The sequence below is a fragment of the Carassius gibelio genome, chromosome A1, assembly GCF_023724105.1.
Source record: "Carassius gibelio isolate Cgi1373 ecotype wild population from Czech Republic chromosome A1, carGib1.2-hapl.c, whole genome shotgun sequence".
NCBI lineage: Eukaryota > Metazoa > Chordata > Actinopteri > Cypriniformes > Cyprinidae > Carassius > Carassius gibelio.
Genome location: NC_068371.1, coordinates 34,396,431 through 34,423,023, shown reverse-complemented (window position 1 = coordinate 34,423,023; position 26,593 = coordinate 34,396,431). Strand labels below are relative to the sequence as shown.

The 26,593-nt window shown below is 40.9% G+C and overlaps 1 protein-coding gene across 1 annotated transcript; it reads right to left on the bottom strand.

Annotated features, from left to right (window-relative positions):
- Window positions 1–6,686: 6,686 nt before the first annotated feature.
- On the bottom strand, window positions 6,687–10,966 carry LOC128018405 (zinc finger and BTB domain-containing protein 45). The gene is made up of 6 exons (XM_052603880.1): window positions 10,806–10,966; window positions 9,216–10,159; window positions 9,020–9,130; window positions 8,233–8,379; window positions 7,892–8,153; window positions 6,687–7,656 (listed from the first exon to the last, which is right to left on the bottom strand). The coding sequence occupies exons 2-6, from the start codon at window positions 10,143–10,145 to the stop codon at window positions 7,337–7,339; spliced, it is 1,770 nt and encodes a 589-aa protein (XP_052459840.1). The 5' UTR covers window positions 10,146–10,159; window positions 10,806–10,966; the 3' UTR covers window positions 6,687–7,336.
- Window positions 10,967–26,593: the final 15,627 nt, after the last annotated feature.

Sequence of the window (26,593 nt, the reverse complement as noted above, 5' to 3'; positions counted from 1 at the left end):
TGTGAGAGAGAGAGAGAGAGAGAGAGAGAGAGAGAGCACTCTGAACTGGTTGGTGCTGAAGTGTGTGTGTGTGTGTGTGTGTGTGTGTGTGAGAGAGAGAGAGAGCACTCTGAACTGGTTGGTGCTGAAGTGTGTGTGTGTGTGTGTGTGTGTGTGTGTGAGAGAGAGAGAGAGCACTCTGAACTGGTTGGTGCTGAAGCATGTGTGTGTGTGTGTGTGTGTGTGAGAGAGAGAGAGAGAGAGAGAGAGAGAGAGAGAGCACTCTGAACTGGTTGGTGCTGAAGTGTGTGTGTGTGTGTGTGTGTGTGTGAGAGAGAGAGAGAGCACTCTGAACTGGTTGGTGCTGAAGTGTGTGTGTGTGTGTGTGTTCCCGTGGGCCACAGACACACAGGAGTGAGAGTGATGCGGTGCGTCTGTGATGGAGAGAGTAAACAGACAGAGAGATCAGACTGATGGATTACATTAACCATGTGTGTCTCCCTGCAGGCGGATCTCAGCGCAATTCCCTCACCTGAGCACGCGCAAGTGTGTGTGTGTGTGCGTGTGTGATACGCATCAGTCTGCTGAGCTTCTCCATCAATCTGCACTCAGATGCATAATGAGTTGTTTGTTTCCACAGAGACGCCTGATGGCGCAGCTCCGTGTGTGTGTGTGTGTGTCTAGAAGCTTCTGCAGAGGAACTCATTGCTGTATCTCTTCAGCTGTTTCTGCTGTTGTTGTGTGTGTGTGTGTGTGTGTGTGTGTGTGTGTGTGTGTTAGTCTCACACACAGCAACAGAACTCATCTGTCATTTACCGGCGTCACCATGGGAACATAATGCAAGTGGAGACAGTGTCACCATGGCAACCGCTGAAGCAATCGACAGATTATTTTTAATCGACACTGAAGTACAACTGAGACACACATTCACAAACACACAACAAACACACACACTTACACACATTAACATAGACAGACCTGTATGCCTGCAGGATGCTCCAAGTGTGTTCTCTTCCACTGCTCACACACACACACACACACACACACACACAGTTTTCGACCTCTTTCATCACTGTCCTCTTCCTGCTTATCACACTTACTGGTTCGCTCCTCCTGAGTGAGTGTGTGTGTGTGTGTGTGTGTGTGTTTTACCCTAATCTCTGTTTTAAAGGCTCTGCGGCGGTAATGAGAGCAGACGAGCTGCTGCTTTGATAAGAGAGTGAATGTGTGAGAGAAACACAATGAAGATATGAAGCAAATGAAGAACACACACACACACACGTATGCACACTCTGACTCACACAAATGCACACACACTTGCTCTCAAACACTCGCAGCCCAAACAGACACAGACATACACACACACACACGCACGCACGCATGCACACTCACACACACACACACACACACTCACACACACACACAGAGACACGCACACTCACTCACACACACACATGTTTGTTTTTGTGTAAAGTGTGTTCATCCCATAGGTGTAATGGTTTTTATTCTGTACAAACTGTATATTCTATGGCCCTTCACCAACCCTACACCTAACCCTAACCCTCACAGGAAACTTTGTGCATTTTTACTTTCTCAAAAAAACTCATTCTGTATGATTTATAAGTGTTTTGAAAAATGGGGACATGGGTTATGTCCTCATAAGTCACCCTTTCCTTGTAATACCTGTGTCATACCCATGTCATTATACAGAGTTGTGTCCTGATATGATACAAAAACAAGAGCACACACTCTCTCTCTCTCTCTCTCTCTCTCTCTCTCTCACACACACACACACACACACACACACACACACACACACACACTTACATATGGCTCAGCGCGCCATGCGTGAAACACATACCAGTGAATATTGCGTTACTCGCCGCAGCGCGTCTGAATTATTCATGAGATCAGTAATGTCCTACAGTCGCGCGATCGATTATATTCTGGCTATGCGACAGTCATCTCTTTCTTTAAGACAGAAGATGAACTCTCTCGTGCCCGCGGATCAGATCGTCCCCTGCGGGTCTCCGTAGTGTCCGCGCCTCTCCACACGCGCGCATCATTTGGCCAAATTGCTTTGTCTGTGCGTGTGAAAGAAAACAAAGATTTCCATCTCATATATTTCGTGTGATTTGATCAATAACGGAAAGCGCTTTGCTTGAGGTCTCTTCCATTACGCGTAAAATGTTTTATTACGTTCGTTTCAGTTCATTCTCCTACTTTATTATTTTGCTGAGTAACAGTTCACAGCACGCAATGAGCACTTCTGCTTCTGCTGTCGTGGCTCGGTTAATGCACTAATATGATGTTTAGAGTTTAGGTTGTTCTCAGAAGTTCATGAATGTCTAAGTGGAGCTGGAGCTGCATCAAGGGTTAGGAGTGACGCGTGAAAATAAATTGAAGGAATCAGTTACAAATGTAATAATTCAAAGAAAAATAATTAATAGACATTTAAGAAAAAAAAAACAGTCATTGTAGTTTAACAACAACAACAACAACAAAAACCAATAAACAAATCATTCATTTCTCTCTCATCCTTAAATTATTTTAAACATTTTAACCATGATTTAAACCATGTTTAATGTTGTTTGAATTCTAAAATGAATAACTGATACAGTGCTAACAGGTCGGCTCGCTCATGAAAGCAGAAGAACCTGACTACAACTCTGATCTCATAATTCACTCAGTTTTGTCCAACACTTTCTGTGTGTGCAGTCTGGGGTCAGAGGTCACGCATGTCTCGCGCGTCATCAGTTAACGCTAATGAAGGAGAATGGCGGGTAATTGCGTCGGGGAATGAGGGAGCGCTTTGATATTGCTCTCTCATTTTCAGATTGTATTTTCACATCCACTGCTTTCTTTCTCTGGCGCTCAGAGGAGGGAGCCCAACTAAAATACATTTCCTTATTTTAATCTGTTCCATAATTACCGAGCAGCCCGACTTCCCCAATCTACTTAACTACAGACGTTAAGAAAACAGCGGCGTCCCGCGGGAACGACTCCGCGCAGCTGGAAAAGAGACTCAAGCTTCTGTTCTCCTGTATCAGTTTCATTTCCACTCTTCCCTTATTCCCGGATTAAACACATTCACTCCACTGCAGCCGCTACAGGACCTTAGAGAGCACAGCTCAGAGAAAGTGACCTTCGGCGGCCGAGACGAGACGAGACGGGCCGAACAGAGAAGCTTCTGTTCAAGAGCTTTTCTACTTCAGTCTCTACGATCATTCACATTTTCAGTCGCTTTATGCAGAAAAGTTTCTAAAAATAAAAGAAGAGGAAAAGAAAGACAGAAGGAACTGAATTTAAATCCACAAAGAAATATTGAGAACAAACACTAGGAATACTAATTATGACTCTGCATTGCTTGTATGTGTCCTGCAGAATCAGCTGCAAAACCAATATTTTTGCTTTAAAAGTCTTACTGATCGACTGACAGTTTCCAGATCGAGGAACGCAGTCCTGACAAGAGCAGAACGGGCGCAGACGAGCTTTTATTGGGTGTTAATGCCAGAAAACTGACTAGCACAAACCTTAGAAAATACTTCATTTAAATCCTTTCCTCACATAAATGTTGCATTCAAAATGCAAGAAGCTCAGCTGTAGAAATAACCGTGTCCACACCTTTTCATCTTCTTTAGTCAGTTATAAATCTGGCCTTTTCTATGATTTAGTCATGCTATAAAAGCACACACATATTAAAACTGAAAACTTTCCGACAGACAGAGAGAACGACGGAGAGAAATAGACAGAGAGAGAGAGACAGAGAAAGAGAGAGAGAGAGAGAGAGAAATAGAGAGAGAGAGAGAAATAGAGAGAGAGATAGAGAGAGAGAAATAGAGAGAGAGAGAGAGAGAGAAATAGAGAGAGAGAGAGAGATTTGGGCCTCAGCTGGTCTGGAAGATTCTGATCAATGACAGTGAAGTGAGTTCATGACCTGAAACACACACACACACACACACACTATTAATATACAGCACACATCTCTCTCGTGCCGCACACTCAACACACTCGGGTTCTAGTTCTTTATTTGATAAAAGAGTGAACGCATCTGAATCCCCAGCATGACCTGGGTCAGTGTTGCAGTGAGAGACAGACGGACGCTCTCTCGCTGATCTTATCAGACTGTACTGGATTACAGCACGACCCTCATCAATGATTCAGGCCTTCATTCTCCGTTCAGAGCAGTGCTTTACTGACACACACACACACACACACACACACACACACACACGCCGACATCAACTCTCGCTCAATTCAGTCGTCTTCAGCAGTTCACGTGACAAATGAGTGTGAACAAACAAATGCTGTTTGCAAAAAAAACATTCTTCCGCAGTATTTTTCTCGTTTTCCAGTAAAAGCATCTAAACATCCAGATATTAAGTCTTGCCTTCTTTAAAATAGATTGTTTCTACAAAGGGTAAGTTCACTCAATAATCAAAATTATGTCATTAATAACTCACCCTCATGTCGTTACAAACCCGTGAGACCTCCTTTTATCTTCAGAACACAGTTTAAGATATTTTAGATTTAGTCCGAGAGCTCTCAGTCCCTCCATTGAAGCTGTGTGTGTGGTATACTGCCCATGTCCAGAAAGGTAAGAAAAACATCATCAGAGTAGTCCATGTGACATCAGAGGGTCAGGTAGAATATTCTGAAGCATCGAAAATACATTTTGGTTCAAAAATAGCAAAAACTACGACTTTATTCAGCATTGTCTTCTCTTCCGTGTCTGTTGTGAGAGAGAGTTCAAAACAAAGCAGTTTGTGATATCCGGTTCATGAACGAATCATTCGATGATGTCACATGGACTACTTTGATGATGTTTTTCTTCTCTTTCTGGACATGGACAGTAAACAGTACACACAGCTTCAATGGAGGGACTGAGAGCTCTCGGACTAAATCTAAAATATCTTAAACTGTGTTCTGAAGATGAACGGAGATCTCACGGGTTTGGAACGACATAATTTAGATTATTGGGTGAATTAACCCTTTAATAATATCTGTCAACGAGTTCAGAAAAATCAGCTTGTTTCCCTTTGAATTCACTTGAACTGTCTGACTCCACTGGCACAGTATTTGTTCTCATTGGAATCATAAGCTCACTTCATTTAGATACCTTTTTTCATCATGTTGTCTGTCATTTTACATCTGAAGTAAATGCATCTTCATTTAAGAATCTTTAGACATCTGTACTAGAAAAACAAGACTAACATAAAGAGTGAGAGCATCACGTTTGTGAAGAGCCACAGGTCGGAGATTCCTGTCAGGTTTGCAGCTGAACTGAGATGATGAGAAGCTTTATGATGAAGCGTCTGTGTGCTAACAGCAGGTCAAAGGTCACAGGCACGTGCTCACAATGGTCAAATCAACTGAAAGAACTGCGGAAGAGCCCAAAGGTCACACACACACATGAACTTTAGAGGAGAAGAGGAGGCTGATGAGGATGAAGCTGGAGTGTTTATCGATCGCTTGGCTCATATAACCGAACACGAGCGGTGTTTCTGTCCGTCCGTTCCTCCATCTCAACACTTCTCCACAAACACAAAGCTCTGCATCTGCTCAGAAAATGGAGTCACTGCCACATATGAACGTGTTCACGAGTCCCTGGACATCAGCGGAGATACAGACACACACTTTCAACAGCCTCAGGTCAACAAACTAATACATATTCATTTATTCTTATAGCCAACCATTAAAATCATCATCTGTTGAAATGATAATCAATTATTTTAGGTGCACAAAGAAATATTCAACCACACCCAAGAAGTGACCAACATTTGATCTCAAACTAGTTCACCTTCCAAGTTAGGGCTTGAATTTGCTTTATCTGCAACCACAGTCATGTTAGATTAGGATTCTCATTCTAAGTGAGCAAAGCTCTGGATAAACAGAATCACATCTAACTGCAGTCGTCTGGTGTGTTTTTGTGTGTTCCTCCAGAAGAACGCAGAACACACACACACACACACACACACACACACACACACACACACACACACACACACTCTCTCTCTCTCTCACACACACACACACACACACACTTCCCATCTCAACACTGCTCACACTCACATTTATATCTAACACTCACATTTGATTAAGCAGTGGAAAAATGTAATTATTATTGTCCAGGTCTATAAAGTCAGATATAAATCTATGTTCATACATATAGTAATGATAAATAAATGATAAATGATTTAAACGTTTCTATCAATCAATACTTTGTAAATGTATCATATTGTTGTTATAAATTATGTCCAAAATTATTCTCTGCAAGAGTGGAAGAATTCAGACCATGTGACTGATAAGATAATGTCTGATTCATGAATTAGGAGAAATATACAACACCCCGAGCAAAGACAATATGTAATTGGTTAAGACACCATTTGGGAGTCTCATAAAGGGGATATTTTGGGAAAATCCCAGGTATTTTGAGCGGGAGGGTTATACAGTCTCCTTTTATAACCTCTAGTCCAGTACTTTGATATTTACAGCTAACCCAAACTAAATGTTATTGTGCATCATCTTTATCAGAGCTCATGAATGCTGTAGTTTACTAATGCTGTGTGCTATTACAGAATAATTACTGAAGATCTCAAACTGCTAACAGTGGCACTACAGAACCTAAAAAAACAACATCAACCAGTCTTCATGTACCTGCCATTAAACAGGTGCAGAAAAGCTAAATAAAGGAGTGGACAACGTGAAACGTCACAATGCATTTAATGCAGCTTCATGCAGCGTAAAGCGAGCACATGCTAGATACCAAACCAAGCAGAGCAGAATACAGATCTCCCGCACGCACAGCACTTAAGCCAAGACATAAAACTCTTACATATCGTTTCACCATAAAAATAGCATTAAGATTTATGCATATAATTGATAAAAAATGTAAAAATGGAGGTTAATGTTGAAATAAAAATGGAGGTAATGCGCTCTGAAGTCTCTTCTGGTCCTGAGGTCACTGAGGTTTCTGATGAGGTCATGAAGACATGTACAAAACAGACTAAACACTACAACACTGAAGACGACGTTAAAGTCCCGGCGTCACACGCAGGACTGGCTTTGTCTTTAGTGTGAGTCGCTCGATGAGGTTTGTGTGTTTATGAGGTTTTCTGGGTTGAAGAGGCGTCGCGACCCACCAGACACGCTAGTGAGAGAAAGTGTGTGTGTGCGCATGTGATTGCATGAGTAAGTGTGTTTGTGTGTGTGTACGTGTGAGTACTGTGTATATATGTGTGTGTGTGTGTGTGTGATTGCGTGTTTATGTGCATGTCATTTTCTTTGTGTGTGTGTGTGTGTGTGTGTTAAAGCTCCTGGGATTCAGTCTGATTGTTTCTCCTCTCCTCACTCGTCTCTAGGAGGCGGAGCCGGGTGCGCTGGCCCCGCCCTGCTGCAGCTGATTGGTGGGTGGTTTGGGGGGCGTGTGGTGCTGCAGGGCGTGTCTCTCCAGCAGTGTGCGGTGGGTGAAGGCGCGGTGACACACGCTGCAGGTGAAGGTGCGCTCCACCCGGTGTGTGCGCATGTGAACGTTCAGAGAGCTCTTCTGCGTGAAGCGCTTGCTGCAGACGGAGCACTGGAACGCACGCACACCCGTGTGCACCACCATGTGCTTCAGCAGATAGTCACGCAGAGAGAACGAGCGCCAGCAGATGCTGCACTGATGCGGCTTCTGACCTGCACACACACACACACACACACACACATTCAGTCTTCATACACAGGCAGATTTAACACACTGCAGAAGTGAAGCACAAGGGCACTGGTTTAGTAACGCTGCCGGTTCAGAGAGCAGCAGATTAAATCTGATTCATAATCAATTCAGCGGTTCTCTGGAGTGTGTGTGTGTGTGTGTGTGTGTGACCTGTGCTACACCTGAACTACTCTGGTGTCGGGGTCACTGGGGGCGTACCGGAGTGGATGAACATGTGCTTGCTGTAGTTCTTGCGGGAGCGCAGTGACTTTCCGCAGTGACTGCAGTCGAAGGACGTCTCGGAGCCCTGTGGGGTGAAGCTCGGCCCCGCGAGGCATGCTGGGGTGGAGGGGGGCGGGGCCGGGGTCAGGGAGGCAGGGGGCGGAGCCTGCTGGCACTCAGCCAGGTTGTCGATCACCATGGGTCCGCCCACAAAGAAGGAGGGCTGCTGTGATTCGCTGGCAGGGAACTGGAAAAGCATCTGAGGACACAGACAGACAGACAGATGTTAACAGATGGCAGTGTCACGCTCCTCCTGACTGTGACGAGGTGCGTCAGACCTGACTGTTGAGGTTCTGGGAGCCCGGCGCTGGAGGAGAGAGGGGCTTGATACCCCGACCGCGAGGGTTTGAGCCCAGAGACGCCTGCGGATCCGCCTGAGACCAGAAACCACTCGAGAACACGGCCGAGTCCTCGTAGAACCCCCCCTGAAACACACACACACACACAGGTTTCACAGCTGTCTGCTTCGAGATGGGGCACACGGTCTGCAGGACGCAGCGAACAGAGCGCCCTCTACTGACAGTCCAGCAGAACTACATCACATTACACACTCACGCCTCTCTCTGAAGGAAAGAGATCTCTGAGCTGATTAGGAGGAGTGTCAAATACTAAAAAGAAAATGTATTTTATGGCCGTAAACATATTACTTTATTTGCTATTTGAGGAATTCTAATGTACGTCCAACAAAACCTTTTCTAGAGATAAAGAAGGGCAAAATATCACATTTGATGTAAAAGTTTTAGGTTAACATTGCTGTACACCAAATTTAATAAAAACTATAAGCTTTTCTTGACAAAAAACAAGCTAAAATGTGCATCTCTTACAGTAATGTTGTGCCCATTAACATCAGTACACACAATAGGTAACATGAGCAAACAACGAACACTAAAAATTGAGTGTACAAATCACTGAACACTGATCTACTGAGATAATACACCTTAGCCACCTCTTTTTCTAGGTTCGCGCTGATGCAAAGAATTATGGGTTATTTGTAGCATCAGATTCACCTCAGGATTCCTCCATATCCTGTGAAAGTCTCTTCTGAGAGGAGCCGTCTGTCTTTACCTGTGTGTAGGTGTGTTGATGCGATGTGTTTCCTCTCTCGTCCATCTCAAACAGAGCGTCTCCATCCTGCATTCCCTCGTTCTTCACCACCACCTGCTCTCCACCCAGCACCTGAACACAGTCAGCAACACCCCCCAGATACAGTGTGTGAACCCCACAACAGAGCAGACCAGTCAACAGTGCTGTGTTTCGTCACCTGCAGTCTTAGCGGCTGTCTCTGTTTGCGTGTGTGCGCCGTCTGTCTGTCTCGGTCCACATCATGAGCGTCTCTCTCGTCGTCTTCACTGAACCGCTCCACCAGCTCCAGGCCCAAGCCGCTCGGAGATCCCATGTGACCGCGCTCGTTGGCGGCGATGTTCTGCGCGCTCACATTCGCACCGCGCTCCGGGTTCAGCATGTAGTTGATCTCCTGTGAGCAGCTGGTGGCCCCGCCCCCCGCCACACCCAGACCATCCCCTCTACACATGGCCCCGCCCCCTGTCACACCCAGACCCTCCCCTCTACACATGGCCCCGCCTCCCACCTCACCAAGGGGCATCAGTGAGCCGACCCCGCCCCCCTCCAGGCCGCCGCCCTCCCCCTGAGCTCCGCCCCCCAGCGCAGCGGCCATGTCTGGGCCGCAGTCTCCGCCCATGCTGTAAGTGAAGCCCTGCAGCGCCACGTTCTCCTGGTCCTTGCCCTCTCCGCCCTCCTCTTGTTTGGGCAGTGCGCTCCCCAGCGCCCCCACGGCTCCAGCCACAGCGGCGCGTCTCTGAGAGATGATCTGTGTGCACTCGTCGATGACGGTCTTGATCTGCAGGATGGAGGCGGCGGTGAGGATGCAGAGCGCCTGTGAGTGGAGCACCACCAGCGAGCCGCTGTACATGAAGTCCACCAGCTGCTTGACCGTCTCTGCAGGAACCAGCGGCGGCACAGAGATCTCCGAGTGACCCAGCAGCAGCTTGTCCTGGAAGAAGGGGCTGCCGGCTGCCAGCACACAGGCGTGAGCGCGCAGAGACGCGTCGTGGATGCGCACCGTCACGTCACAGAACAGACCTTTACGCCTCTGAGACCTCAGCGCCTCCAGCACAGACTGACTGGAGTTATGGAGGTGGATGTAGTGGACGGCCTCCGAACCTGACGCCATGACCCCGCCGGACACTTTACGTACACACACACACACACACACACACACACACACACACACACACACACACACACACACACACACACACACACACACAGAGAGAGAGACACACACACACACAGACACACAGAGAGAGAGAGAGAGAGAGAGAGAGAGAGAGACATACACACACACACACACACACACACACACACACACACACACACACACACAGAGAGAGACACACACACACACACAGAGAGAGAGACACACACACACACACACACACACACACACACAGAGAGAGAGAGAGAGAGAGAGAGACACACACACACACACACACACACAGAGAGAGAGAGAGAGAGACACACACACACACACACACACACACACACACACACACACACACACACACAGAGAGAGAGAGAGACACACACACACACACACACACACACACACACAGAGAGAGAGAGAGAGAGAGAGAGACACACACACACACACACACACACACACACACACACACTTTCAGGATCATATAACACTTTAACCACTATGTTCAACTGGAGCTCCGTGTCTACTGTTTGTCACATTTAATGAACACTATATGCATGCAGAATGAATCTTTTGTGCTCGACATGTTTATTGTTTAGCCTAACATCTATAGTGCTGCTGTAAGCTCACCTGCAGATGCGTTTAAAGTTCACGGACACTGATCATTACTGCTTTAATATCGATCTCGGATTTATTTGCGAAAATTCGCGACGGACAGAAGCTGCTCTGCGCTCACGGGCCCGATATCCGCAAACACCCCTTCAAAATAAAAGCCTTGAACATCGGCCAGAGGCCCGTCAAAATAAAAGCCTTGAGCCTCAGAAAGCGGCCCGTCAAAATAAAATCCTTGAACATCGGACAGCGGCCCGTCAAAATAAAAGCCTTGAACATCAGACAGCGAACCGTCAAAATAAAAGCCTTGAACATCGGACAGCGGCCTGTCAAAATAAAAGCCTTGAACATCAGCCAGCGGCCTGTCAAAATAAAAGCCTTGAACATCGGAAAGCGGCCTGTCAAAATAAAAGCCTTGAACATCGGACAGCGGCCTGTCAAAATAAAAGCCTTGAACATCAGACAGCGGCCTGTCAAAATAAAAGCCTTGAACATCATACAGAAGCCCATAAAAATAAAAGCCTTGAGACTCAGACAGCGGGCCGTCAAAATAAAAGCCTTGAGCATCAGACAGCGGTACGTCAAAATAAAAGCCTTGAACATCAGTCAAAAACCCGTCAAAATAAAAGCCTTGAACATCAGACAGAGGCCCGTCAAAATAAAAGCCTTGAGCATCAGACAGCGATCCATCAAAATAAAAGCCTTGAACATCAGACAGAGGCCCGTCAAAATAAAAGCCTTGAGTCTCAGACAGCGGGCCGTCAAAATAAAAGTCTTGAACATCAGTCAGAGGCCCGTCAAAATAAAAGCCTTGAACATCAGACAGAGGCCCGTCAAAATAAAAGCCTTGAACATCAGACAGAGGCCCATCAAAATAAAAGCCTTGAGCATCAGACAGCGATCCATCAAAATAAAAGCCTTGAACATCATACAGAGGCCCGTCAAAATAAAAGCCTTGAGTCTCAGACAGCGGGCCGTCAAAATAAAAGTCTTGAACATCAGTCAGAGGCCCGTCAAAATAAAAGCCTTGAACATCAGACAGAGGCCCGTCAAAATAAAAGCCTTGAGCATCAGACAGCGATCCGTCAAAAGAAAAGCCTTGAACATCAGACAGAGGCCCGTCAAAATTAAAGCCTTGAACCTCAGACAGTGGCCCGTCAACATCAAAGCCTTGAACATCAAACAGCGGCCCGTCAAAATAAAAGCCTTGAACATCTGACACGGCCCATCAAAATAAAAGCCTTGAAAATCAGACAGAGGCCTGTCAAAATAAAAGCCTTGAACATCTGACACGGACCATCAGAATAAAAGCCTTGAACATCAGACAGTGGCCCGTCAAAATAACAGCCTTGAACATCAGACAGAGGCCCGTCAAAATAAAAGCCTTGAACATCAGACAGCGGCCCGTCAAAATAAAAGCCTTGAACATCGGACAGCGGCCTGTCAAAATAAAAGCCTTGAACATAAGACAGAGGCCAGTCAAAATAAAACCCTTGAACATCGGACAGCGGCCTGTCAAAATAAAAGCCTTGAACATCAGACAGCGGCCAGTCAAAATAAACGCCTTGAACATCAGACAGAAGCCCATAAAAATAAAAGCCTTGAGACTCAGACAGCGGGCTGTCAAAATAAAAGCCTTGAGCATCAGACAGCAGTACGTCTAAATAAAAGCCTTGAACATCAGACAGAAGCACATAAAAATAAAAGCCTTGAGTCTCAGACAGCAGGCCGTCAAAATAAAAGTCTTGAACATCAGTCAGAAGCCCGTCAAAATAAAAGCATTGAACATCAGACAGAGGCCCGTCAAAATAAAAGCCTTGAGCATCATACAGCGTTCCATCAAAATAAAAGCCTTGAACATCAGACAGTGGCCCGTCAAAATAAAAGCCTTGAGCATCAGACAGCGGTACGTCAAAATAAAAGCCTTGAACATCCGACAGAAGCCCAAAAAAATAAAAGCCTTGAGTCTCAGACAGCGGGCCGTCAAAATAAAAGTCTTGAAGATCAGTCAGAGGCCCTCAAAATAAAAGCCTTGAACATCAGACAGAGGCCCGTCAAAATAAAAGCCTTGAGCATCAGACAGCGAACCGTCAAAATAAAAGCCTTGAACATCAGACAGAGGCCCGTCAAAATAAAAGCCTTGAACCTCAGACAGTGGCCCGTCAACATCAAAGCCTTGCACATCAAACAGCGGCCCGTCAAAATAAAAGCCTTGAACATCTGACACGGCCCTTCAGAATAAAAGCCTTGAACATCAGACAGTGGCCCGTCAAAATAACAGCCTTGAACATCTGACATGGCCCATCAAAATAAAAGTCTTGAACATCAGACAGCGGGCCGTCAAAATAAAAGTCTTGAACATCTGACACGGCCCATCAAAATAACAGCCTTGAACATCAAACAGAGGCCCATCAAAATAAAAGCCTGAACATCAGAGAGAGGCCCATCAAAATAAAAACCTTGAACATCAGGCAGTGGCCCGTCAAAATAAAAGCCTTGAGCCTCAGACAGCGGCCGGTCAAAAAAAAAGCCTTGAACATCAGACAGAGGTCAGTCAAAATAAAAGCCTTGAGCCTCAGACAGCGGCCCGTCAAAATAAAAGCCTTGAGCCTCAGACAGCGGCCCGTCAAAATAAAAGACTTGAGCCTCAGACAGTGGCCCATCAAAATAAAAGCCTTGAGCCTCAGACAGCGGGCCGTCAAAATAAAAGCCTTGCACATCAGACAGTGGCCCATCAACATAACCCACAATGTCTCGAAAAACATTGTGATATTTTCCGATTTGTTTTGCTTATTATAACATATTTTTCCCCCCACATAGACATTTTTTTAAGGAAACCATTTGTAAATGCTAGCAAAAACATAAATTATCATAAAAACATACAGCTGTTTTTAATCAGTTTTTAATCAGTCGTTGACCAGCAGGGACTAACACCTGAAACTAACCAGCTAAACCCAGATTCTCCAGGAGATTACATCACAATACAAACCAGACTGGAGCAAAAATGTCATTTTATAGCATCTAGTACTTTGATATTGACAGTTAAATCTAAAAAAACAATTATTCTGCATTAGTCAAGTCAAGTCACCTTTATTTATATAGCGCTTTAAACAAAATGCATTGCGTCAAAGCAACTGAACAACATTCATTACGAAAACAGTGTCAATAATGCAGAATGATAGTTAAAGGCAGTTCATCATTGAATTCAGTGATGTCATCTCTGTTCAGTTTAAATAGTGTCTGTGCATTTATTTGCAATCAAGTCAAAGACATCGCTGTAGATGAAGTGACCACAACTAAGCAAGCCATAGGCGACAGCGGCAAGGAACCGAAACTCCATCGGTGACAGAATGGAGAAAACAACCTTGGGAGAAACCAGGCTCAGTTGGGGGTCAGTTCTCCTCTGACCAGACGAAACCAGTAGTTCAATTCCTGACTGCAAGCAAAGTCAGAAGAATCATCTGTTTCCTGTGGTCTTGTCCTTGTGGTCGTCTGAGACAAGGTCTTTACAGGGGATCTGTATCTGGGGCTCTAGTTGTCCTGGTCTCCGCTGTCTTTCAGGGATGTAGAGGTCCTTTCTAGGTGCTGATCCACCATCTGGTCTGGATACGTAGCAAGTACATCGGGTGTTATGGGAAGTGTTCCCGGTTCCGGTTTACCTAATTAATGCAGCGTAAAAATCCTTTAACGGATTTGGATATTAAAAGCATATTAGTATGTTATGTGTAAGCCAGTTTAAAGAGATGGGTCTTTAATCTAGATTTAAACTGCAAGAGTGTGTCTGCCTCCCGAACAATGTTAGGTAGGTTATTCCAGAGTTTATGCGCCAAATAGGAAAAGGATCTGCCGCCCGCAGTTGATTTTGATATTCTAGGTATTATCAAATTGCCTGAGTTTTGAGAACGTAGCGGACGTAGAGGATTATAATGTAAAAGGAGCTCATTCAGAACAACTACCCAATAAAGCATTACAATAATCTAACCTTGAGGTCATAAATGCATGGATTAACATTTCTGCATTTGACATTGAAAGCATGGGCCGTAATTTAGATATATATATTTCAGATGGAAAAATTCAGTTTTACAAATACTAGAAATGTGGCATTCTAAGGAAAGATTGCAATCAAATAGCACACCTAGGTTCCTAGCTGATGACGAAGAATTGACAGAGAGAACCATCAAGTCTTAGACAGTGTTCTAGGTTATTACAAGCAGGGTTTTTAGGTCCTATAATTAACACCTCTGTTTTTTTCAGAATTTAGTAGTAAGAAATTACTCGTCATCCAGTTTTTTATATCGACTATTCCATTAGTTTTTCAAATTGGTGTGTTTCCCCGGACTGCAAAGAAATATAGAGCTGAGTATCATCAGCATAACAGTGAAAGCTAACACCATGTTTCCTGATGATATCTCCCAAGGGTAACATATAAAGCATGAAGAGTAGCGGCCCTACTACTGAGCCTTGAGGTACTCCATACTGCACTTGTGATCGATATGATACATCTTCATTCACTGCTACGAACTGATGGCGGTCATATAAGTACGATTTAAACCATGCTAATGCACTTCCATTAATGCCAACAAAGTGTTCAAGTCTTTGCAAAAGAATGTCGTGGTCAATTGTGTCAAACGCAGCACTAAGATCCAATAAAACTAATAGAGAGATACACCCACGATCAGATGATAAGAGCAGATCATTTGTAACCCTAAGGAGAGCGGTCTCAGTACTATGAAACGGTCTAAATCCTGACTGGAAATCCTCACATATACCATTTTTCTCTAAGAAGGAATATAATTGTAAGGATACCACCTTTTCTAGTATCTTAGACAGAAAAGGGAGATTCGAGATTGGTCCATAATTAACTTGTTCTTTGGGGTCAAGTTGTGGTTGTGGAGTGGCTTAATAACAGCCAGTTTGAAGGTTTTGGGGACATATCCTAATGACCAGTGTTGGGCAGTAGCGTCACTACAAGCAGCGAAGCTACTAGTTTAACTACATTTCTCAGTAGCTTGGTCGTAGCTTCGCTACTTTCTGAATCAAATAGCTTTTCAGTAGCGAAGCTCTTTTTTTTTACCAAGTAGTGCGGTAGCTTCCACACAAGCTACATTTTCGCAAGCATTTCTGAAGCTCAAACTCAAATCGGGAAATACAACTGCTAAGATCGCTGATCCTGGATCAGTAGTGACGCGACGGCGCTACTTCATCTTGTTCGTGTTTACGGTGGATAGGAACCAACCATCTTTATGATGCATTACCGCCACCTTCTGCACCGGATGGTACCACTCCTTGGCCAGTCACGCAAAAAATTATTTGATGAAATGATGGCATAGGATGAGGTCGGAGAACAGTTAATCCCGAGGAGTGAGTCGGCGTGGCCATACCTAGACAAGTACATGACACTGACTGGGATAACAGAGAGAAAATATGTTTTCAGATGCTGCTTGTAAAAATTATCAGGGTCCCCCTTACGAAAGGAAAATATATTTACCAATATATTTCTTAAAATATATTGTGATATATTGTAATACATTATTTTCCTTTTTATTTCTAATATTTTATATATTTGAATACATTTAATAATATATTGATGATACATATATTATATAATATATTGCAAAATATACAAATGATTGCCGCTTTCAATATATTGCAATATATTGGAAAAAATAAATATATATAAGAATATATGCCTAATATATTACATGATATTTCCCAATATACTGCAATATATTTTCTTTTCATAAGGGCCAGCCTGGCCATTTTTTTTTTGTACTGTTTGGAGGTCTTGCATTTTGTTCTGCAAAAGCCTACAGTATATTAAGCATGCCCATGCAACAGGTGCATACACTTGTGCGCACATTGTTAATTACATGTATTTTGATTTTTTTTGTTGCCAAATTGGTAAGGAACACAAAAAACTATTAAACTAAACAATTACACCTGCCTATCTGTTTGACTGATAGTTTTAAGCACTGAGATAGCATTGACTTGTAATAAAACGTGTTCAACATAAAAATGTAATTTTAAAAGTAGCTTAGATGTAGCAAGCTACTGTTGATGTAGCTTAGCTTGCTACATTTCCCAGGGGGTAGCTTCAGTGTAGTGAAGCTTCATTTACTGTAGAGTAACTGGTAGCTTAGCTCACTACATTTTCCAAGTAGCTTGCCCAACACTGCTAATGACAATGAGGAATTAATAATAGTCAGAAGAGGATCTATGACTTCTGGAAGCACCTCTTTTAGGAGCTTAGATGGTATAGGGTCTAACATACATGTTGTTGGTTTAGATGATTTAACAAGTTTATACAATTCTTCCTCTCCTATAGTAGAGAATGAGTGGAACTGTTCCTCAGGGGGTCTATAGTGCACTGTCTGATGCGATACTGTAGCTGACGGCTGAATGGTTGCAATTTTATCTCTAATAGTATCGATTTTAGAAGTAAAGTTGTTCATAAAGTCATTACTGCTGTGATGTTGGGAAATGTCAACACTTGTTGAGGCTTTATTTTTCGTTAATTTAGCCACTGTATTGAATAAATACCTGGGGTTATGTTTGTTTTCTTCTAAAAGAGAAAAGTAATTGGATCTAGCAGTTTTTAATGGTTTTCTGTAGGATAGGTTACTTTCCTGCCAAGCAATACGAAATACCTCTAGTTTTGTTTTCCTCCAGCTGTGCTCCATTTTTCGGGCTGCTCTCTTTAGGGTGCGAGTATGCTCATTATACCATGGTGTCAAACTGTTTTCCTTAACCTTCCTTAAGCGTAAAGGAGCAACTGTATTTAAAGTGCTAGAAAAGAGAGAGTCCATAGTTTCTGTTACATCATCAAGTTGTTCTGAGGTTTTGGATATGCTAAGGAATTTGGATACATCAGGAAGATAACTTAAAAAGCAGTCTTTTGTGGTAGAAGTGATGGTTCTTCCATACTTGTAACAAGAAGTAGAATTTACAGTTTTGGCTATATGAAGTTCGCACAGAACTAAATAATGATCTGAGATATCATCACTTGGCTGAATAATTTCAACACCATCAACATCAATTCCATGTGACAGTATTAAATCTAGAGTATGATTTCGACAATGAGTAGGTCCTGAAACATGTTGTCTAACACCAATAGAGTTCAGAATGTCTATAAATGCTGATCCCAATGCATCTTTTTCATTATCAACATGGATATTAAAATCACCAACTATTAAGACTTTATCTGCAGCCAGAACTAACTCGGATGTAAAATCACCAAACTCTTTAATAAGTCTGTATGGTGCCCTGGTGGCCTGTGTACAGTAGCCAGTACAAACATAAACTGCGGTCAAGCCAGCCGCACTTCAGAAAAACACCGTCAAGCCAGCCGCGAGTGAAATTTATATGCGCGTGTATTACTATAATTACGGCAATAGCAGGAACAACAGAGAGGGAACGCGCTTTCAGAGCGCTTTTCATCTATACGTTCAGATTTGATCTATGACGACCTTTTTCGCCCATCTGCTCTAATATTCGTGTAACTTATTGTTTTCCTTGACTGCTCTGTATTACTATAATTTTCAGCCTTTCAAAGCATTACAATTATTAGTAGAAAACGAGATATGGGACATTCATTGATTTAGAAGACACTTTTTTATGATGAGAAAGAAGCAATTAAAGGTCAGTTCTTAAAGAAGACATCCCATACTATATCCATACCTCACATAAAACCATTTTACTGGAGCCTTTTAGAGATATAGGATAATATTACACTTTACAAGTCTTTTAAGATCCCATTTCTAACAAGTAGAAAAAAACAATGGTCAGTTCTTATAAGGGACTTCTTATACTATATGCAAACTTCATATCAAACCATTGTACAACAGCATTTTTGAGATATGGGACATTATTACACTTTAAAGGGTTATAAAGATCATATTTCTAATAAATAGAAAAAAACAATGGTCAGTTCTTATCAGGGACGTCCCATACTATATACACAAAAAATCATTTTGCTAAAGCATTTTTGAGATATGGGTCCATATGGCCATTTAGAGGGCTATAAAGACCCCTATAGCGGACTACAAAACTTTTTATCCACAGGAAGAAGGAGGCGGAAACCGGCCATCAATCAAATAAGGCTTTTAATAACAAAATAAACACAAAACACTGCGACAGCCCTTCACGGACGACTGTCGCTTACAAACAAAAACCAAACACAAACTAAAATCATGGCCTGGCCCTCTCTCGTTGTTCACTGTCGTCGCCCCCTCTTTTGTATCCTTCCATCTCCACCGCGGGACGCGAGACCGGTGAGTGGAGCAGGCGTCGCTCATTTCCAGTCACTCCACTGGCCTCATTCCGTTCTCATGGCTCGCGGCCCCGCCCCACTCATCACAACCCTATTTCTAATAAGTAGAAAAAAAACAAAGGTCAGTTCATATAAGGGACATCCCAAACTATATGCAAACCTCATATCAAACCATTTTACTGCAGCATTTTTGAGATATGCGTCCATATCGCGATTTAGAGGGCTATAAAGTCAACATTTCTAATAAGTAGAAAAAAACAAAGGTCAGTTCTTATCAGGGACATCACATACTATTTGCACCCTTCATATGAAACCATTTTACTGCAGCATTTTTGAGATATGGGACAATACAATGATTTAGAGGGCGATAAAGACACCATTTCTAATAAGTAGAAAAAAACAATAGTCAGTTCTTATCAGGGACATCCCATACTATATGCACACTTCATATGAAACCATTTTACGGCAGCATTTTTAATATATGGGACAATACAATGATTTAAAGGGCTATAAAGACACCATTTCTAATAAGTAGAAAAAAACAATAGTCTGTTCCTATAAGGGATTTCCCATACTATATGCACACCTCATATCAAAACCTTTTACTGCAGCATTTTTGACATATGGGTCCAAATGGTGATTTCGATGGCTATAAAGACACCATTTATAATAAGTAGAAAAAAACAATGGTCAGTTCTTATAAAGCACATGCCATACTATATGCACACCTCATATCAAAGCATTTTACTGCAGCATGTTTGAGATATGGGTCCATATGGCAATTTAGAGTGCTATAAAGACCCCATTTCTAATAAGTAGAAAAAAATAATAGTCAGTTCTCATCAGTGACGTCCCATACTATGAGCACATCTCATATCAAACCATTTTACTGCAGCTTTTTCCAGAAATGGGAAATTATTACACTTTAACAGGCTGTGAAGATCCCATTTCTAATAAGTAGAAAAAAACAATGGTCAGATCTTATAAAGGACATACCATACTATATGCACAAATCATATCAAACCATTTTACTGCAGCATTTTTGAGATATGGGTCCATGTGGCAATTTAGAGGGCAATAAAGACAACATTTCTAATAAGTAGAAAAAAACAATAGTCAGTTCTTATCAGGGACGACCCATACTATATGCACCCTTCATATGAAACCATTTTACTGCAGCATTTTTAAGATACGAGACATTTTTAGACTTTAAAGGGCTGTAAAGATCCCATTTCTAATAAGTAGAAAAAAGCAACAGTCAGTTCTTATCAGGGATGTCCCATACTATATGCACACCTCATATCAAACCATTTTACTGCAGCATTTTCAAGATATGGGACATTATTACACTTTAAAGGGCTATAATGATACCATTTCTAATAAGTAGAAAAAAACAATAGTCAGTTCTTATCAGGGACGTCCCATACTATATGCACCCTTCATATGAAACCATTTTACTGCAGCATTTTCAAGATACGGGACATTATTACACTTTAAAGGGCTGTAAAGATCCCATTTCTAATAAGTAGAAAAAAACAAAAGTCAGTTCTTATCAGGGACCTCCCACACTATATGCACACCTCATATCAAGCCATTTTACTGCAGCATTTTCGAGATATGGGACATTATTACACTTTAAATGGCTGTAAAGATCCCATTTCTAATAAGCAGAAAAAAGCAACAGTCAGTTCTTATCAGGGATGTCCCATACTATATGCACACCTCATATCAAACCATTTTACTGCAGCATTTTCGAGATATGGGACATTATTACACTTTAAAGGGCTGTAAAGATCCCATTTCTAATAAGCAGAAAAAAACAACAGTCAGTTCTTATCAGGGACGTCGCATATTATATGCACACATCATATCAAACCATTTTACTGCAGCATTTTCGAGATATGGGACATTATTACACTTTAAAGGGCTGTAAAGATCCCATTTCTAATAAGCAGAAAAAAACAACAGTCAGTTCTTCTCAGGGATGTCCCATACTATATGCACACCTCATATCAAACCATTTTACTGCAGCATTTTTGAGATATGGGTCCAAATGGTGATTTGGAGGGCTATAAAGGCATCATTTCTAATAAGTAGAAAAAAACAATGGTCAGTTCTTATAAAGGACATCCCATACTATATGCACACCTCATATCAAACCATTTTACTGCAGCATTTTTGAGATATGGGTCCAAATGGTGATTTGGAGGGCTATAAAGACATAATTTCTAATAAGTAGAAAAAAACAATGGTCAGTTCTTATAAAGGACATGCCATACTATATGCACACCTCATATCAAACCATTTTACTGCAGCATTTTCGAGATATGGGACATTATTACACTTTAAATGGCTGTAAAGATCCCATTTCTAATAAGTAGAAAAAAACAATGGTCTGTTCCTATAAGGGACGTCCCATACTATTTGCACACCTCATATCAAACCATTTTACTGCAGCATTTTTGAGATATGGGTCCAAATGGTGATTTGGAGGGCTATAAAGACATCATTTCTAATAAGTAGAAAAAAACAATGGTCAGTTCTTATAAAGGACATCCCATACTATATGCACACCTCATATCAAACCCTTTTACTGCAGCATTTTTGAGATATGGGACATTATTACACTTTAAAAGGGCTATAAAGATCCCATTTCTAATAAGTAGAAAAAAACAATAGTCAGTTCTTATCAGGGACGTCCCATACTATATGCACCCTTCATATGAAACCATTTTACTGCAGCATTTTTAAGATACGGGACATTATTACACTTTAAAGGGCTGTAAAGATCCCATTTCTAATAAGTAGAAAAAAACAAAAGTCAGTTCTTATCAGGGACCTCCCACACTATATGCACACCTCATATCAAGCCATTTTACTGCAGCATTTTCGAGATATGGGACATTATTACACTTTAAATGGCTGTAAAGATCCCATTTCTAATAAGTAGAAAAAAGCAACAGTCAGTTCTTATCAGGGATGTCCCATACTATATGCACACCTCATATCGAACCATTTTACTGCAGCATTTTCAAGATATGGGACATTATTACACTTTAAAGGGCTATAAAGATCCCATTTCTAATAAGTAGAAAAAAACAACAGTCAGTTCTTATCAGGGACGTCCCATATTATATGCACACATCATATCAAACCATTTTACTGCAGCATTTTTGAGATATGGGTCCAAATGGTGATTTAGAGTGCTACAAAGACCCCATTTCTAATAAGTAGAAAAAAACAACAGTCAGTTCTTATCAGGGATGTCCCATACTATATGCACACCTCATATCAAACCATTTTACTGCAGCATTTTCGAGATATGGGACATTATTACATTTTAAATGGCTGTAAAGATCCCATTTCTAATAAGTAGAAAAAAACAATGGTCTGTTCCTATAAGGGACGTCCCATACTATTTGCACACCTCATATCAAACCATTTTACTGCAGCATTTTTGAGATATGGGTCCAAATGGTGATTTGGAGGGCTATAAAGACATCATTTCTAATAAGTAGAAAAAAACAATGGTCAGTTCTTATAAAGGACATCCCATACTATATGCACACCTCATATCAAACCCTTTTACTGCAGCATTTTTGAGATATGGGACATTATTACACTTTAAAGGGCTATAAAGATCCAATTTCTAATAAGTAGAAAAAAGAATAGTCAGTTCTTATCAGGGACGTCCCATACTATATGCACACCTCATATCAAACCATTTTACTGCAGCATTTTTGAGATATGGGTCCATATGGTAATTTAGAGGACTATAAAGACCACATTTGTAATAAGTTGAAAAACAAATGTCAGCTCCTTTAAGGGATGTCCCATACTATATGCACACCTCATATCAAACCATTTTACGGCAGCATTTTCAGATATGGGACTATATGGTGATTTATTGGGCTATAAATATCCCATGTTGCTCCCACATTATCTGAAGTGTTCTTAATACCTGTGTATATACAATGTAACTACATGTGTACGTAATATATAACACAGTGTAAGTATACATTGGTATATAGTATCCATGGCTATAATATTTTTGTAACAACCCTCAGAATGGTTTGTGCAAGTACAAATGTATAACAGGACATGTAAATCTACATTTTGTAACAACAATATGTATAAGAGTAATTTGAACCATTTGATCCAGGTGGTGGAGATGGGTGGGTTTAGGGTTCTGTAAAGTGGGAGGAGTTGGTGCACCACTTTAATACCCGTGTACTTACATGGTAACTCCTCAGGAACTGTCGACTTCATTTAAAGTGCAACATTGTGGACACCAACCACATTTTATATGTAAAGCCTAATTTACTTGCCACTGCAGTGTAACATAGGGGTAATTACATAATAAATTGAATATTGCTATTAGTCCTGTTACACATTTGTACTTTCTTACCAATAAATTTTATCACCAATGTCCTGTTGCACATTTGTACTTACACATACCATTCAATGGGTTATTACAAATATGTAGTTACACAAACATTAGAGCTATAGATACTATGTACCAATGTGTACTTACACTGTGGTTACATACTACATACACATCTAATTACTAAGTACACAGGTATTAGGGACACAATATAAAGTGGAACCCCCATTTCTAATAAGTTGAAAAAAAAAACAATATTTAGTTTGTATATTGGAGGTGCCATACTATATTCACACCTTATATAAAAAGTTTTACTGCATTTCTAGCATTTTGCAAAGATGTTTTTCTGTTTTTCTGAAATGTATTCTGTTTCAGAGGCCTAGAAAGACCCCATTTCTAATAAGTAGAAGAATACAATGATCAGTTAGTACATGGGACATCCCACAAGCACACCTTATATAAAACTATTTTACTGAAGTATTTGGTGTATAAAGATATTTTACGATAGCAATTTGGGGTTAAAAATCAAGAAAATCCTCAGAAACTCCAGTTTTGAGAACTATTTCAAATAAGTTTAAAAAAAGGCCATTCCTTCTAAAGTTCCTCCTACATTTTAAGCACACCTAATGTGAAGTCTGTGTACTGTGGCAGTTTGTAGAAGCATGCATTCATATAGAACAAAACACTCAAATACATTTTAATATTTCCTAATTTTTTGCAACCTATAGAAATTTTTTTTCAAATACTTAAAAGAAATAATGGCCTTTTCTTACAAAGTAGCTCATATTCTATCAGCACAGATAATCTGAAGTCTGTGTACTTTGGCAGTTTGTTGCATACATCCAAATTTAATAAATTATATATATATATATCAGACTTCAGACTATCTGTGCTGATAGAATATGAGCTACTTTATATATATATTAAAGACTGGATATTTTTTCCCCAGTTTTGAGGTTTATATAAACATCAGGTTAAATACATACAGTAGATAAAAATAATGGCCTTTGCATGCAAGGCACTCCCTATTCTTTCAGCAAATATGAAGTCACACACACTTGTCTGTCACACTATACTTCACACACTTTCTAAACACCAAATATGGAGTCTTTGCTCTGTGAAAGTTTAGAGTAGCTTGCATTCAATGGATGAATGGATCATAGCGTATCCCCAGTCTTGTTTCTGGAAATCTCACTTAAAGTTCAGTTCCAACCCTAATCTAATTAAGAGTCAGGAACAATTCATAGTTACAGAAAGGTTTGCTGGAGCAGGATTGACACTGAACTCTGCACGAAGGTAGTATTATTATGTGCCTTTTAAAAATAGTAAGTGTTCCTACTTATGTAGTTAAATAGCATTTTGTTGAATTAGAATACATGTAAGTCCAAACTGCCAAAGTACCCAGATTTTATTTTAGCTGTGCTAATAAAGTAGGAGGTGCCTCGCATGAAATGGGCATCGTTTTCCTCTACTTTTATAAGCTGACATTTCTACATATCTCAAAGTTATGCAAAGTCTCAGAACTGACTCTGAATGCATGCAGTTCCAGATTGGTAAACTGAAATGTTTTTTATAATGGCTGCACATATTTGGTGATGTCCCTTATGACAATTGTTTATTATTATTATTATTATTATTATTGGAATAGATAAATGTAATGTTTTATAACTCTATATGTGAAATACTTGCTAGCTCTTAAAAAAACCATACAGTAAAATGTTTTCCATGGATTTATTTAGATTTTCGAAAACATTACATTTCTCTATGAGCCTCTGAAGTGAATATACCCTTTATCTTTATAGCCCCCTAAAGCACAATATAGGTCCATATCTCATTAATGTTGCAGTAGACTGGGTTTTATATCAAACCATTATGTGTGCATATAGTATGGGATGTCCCTTATGAGAACTGACCATTGTTTTTTTCTACTTATTAGAAATGAGATCTTTAAAGCCCGTTAAAGTGTAATAATGTCCCATGTCTCAAAAGTCCTGCAGTAAAATGGTTTGATATGAGGTGTGCATATAGTATGGGACGTCCCTGATAAGAACTGACCATTGTTTTTTTCTACTTATTAGAAATTACGTCTTTATAGCCCTCCAAATCACCATTTGGACCCATATCTCGAAAATGCTGCAGTAAAATGGTTTGATATGAGGTGTGCATATAGTATGGGAGGTCCCTGATAAGAATTGACTATTCTTTTTTTCTACTTAGTAGAAATGGGATCTTTATAGCCCTTTAAAGTGTAATAATGTCCCATATCTCAAAAATGCTGCAGTAAAAGGGTTTGATATGAGGTGTGCATATAGTATGGGATGTCCTTTATAAGAACTGACCATTGTTTTTTTCTACTTATTAGAAATGATGTCTTTATAGCCCTCCAAATCACCATTTGGAACCATATCTCAAAACTGCTGCAGTAAAATGTTTTGATATGAGGTGTGCATATAGTATGGCATGTCCTTTATAAGAACTGACCATTGTTTTTTTCTACTTATTAGAAATGGGATCTTTATAGCCCTTTAAAGTTTAATAATGTCCCATATCTCGAAAATGCTGCAGTAAAATGGTTTGATATGAGGTGTGCATATAGTATGGGACATCCCTGATAAGAACTGACTGTTGTTTTTTTCTACTTATTAGAAATGGGATCTTTAGAGCCCTTTAAAGTGTAATAATGTCCCATATCTCGAAAATGCTGCAGTAAAATGGTTTGATATGAGGTGTGCATATAGTATGGGATGTCCCTGATAAGAACTGACTTTTGTTGTTTTCTACTTATTAGAAATGGGATCTTTATAGCCCTTTAAAGTGTAATAATGTCCCATATCTTGAAAATGCTGCAGTAAAATGGTTCGATATGAGGTGTGCATATAGTATGGGACATCCCTGATAAGAACTGACTGTTGCTTTTTTCTACTTATTAGAAATGGGATCTTTACAGCCATTTAAAGTGTAATAATGTCCCATATCTCGAAAATGCTGCAGTAAAATGGCTTGATATGAGGTGTGCATATAGTGTGGGAGGTCCCTGATAAGAACTGACTTTTGTTTTTTTCTACTTATTAGAAATGGGATCTTTACAGCCCTTTAAAGTGTAATAATGTCCCGTATCTCAAAAATGCTGCAGTAAAATGGTTTGATATGAGG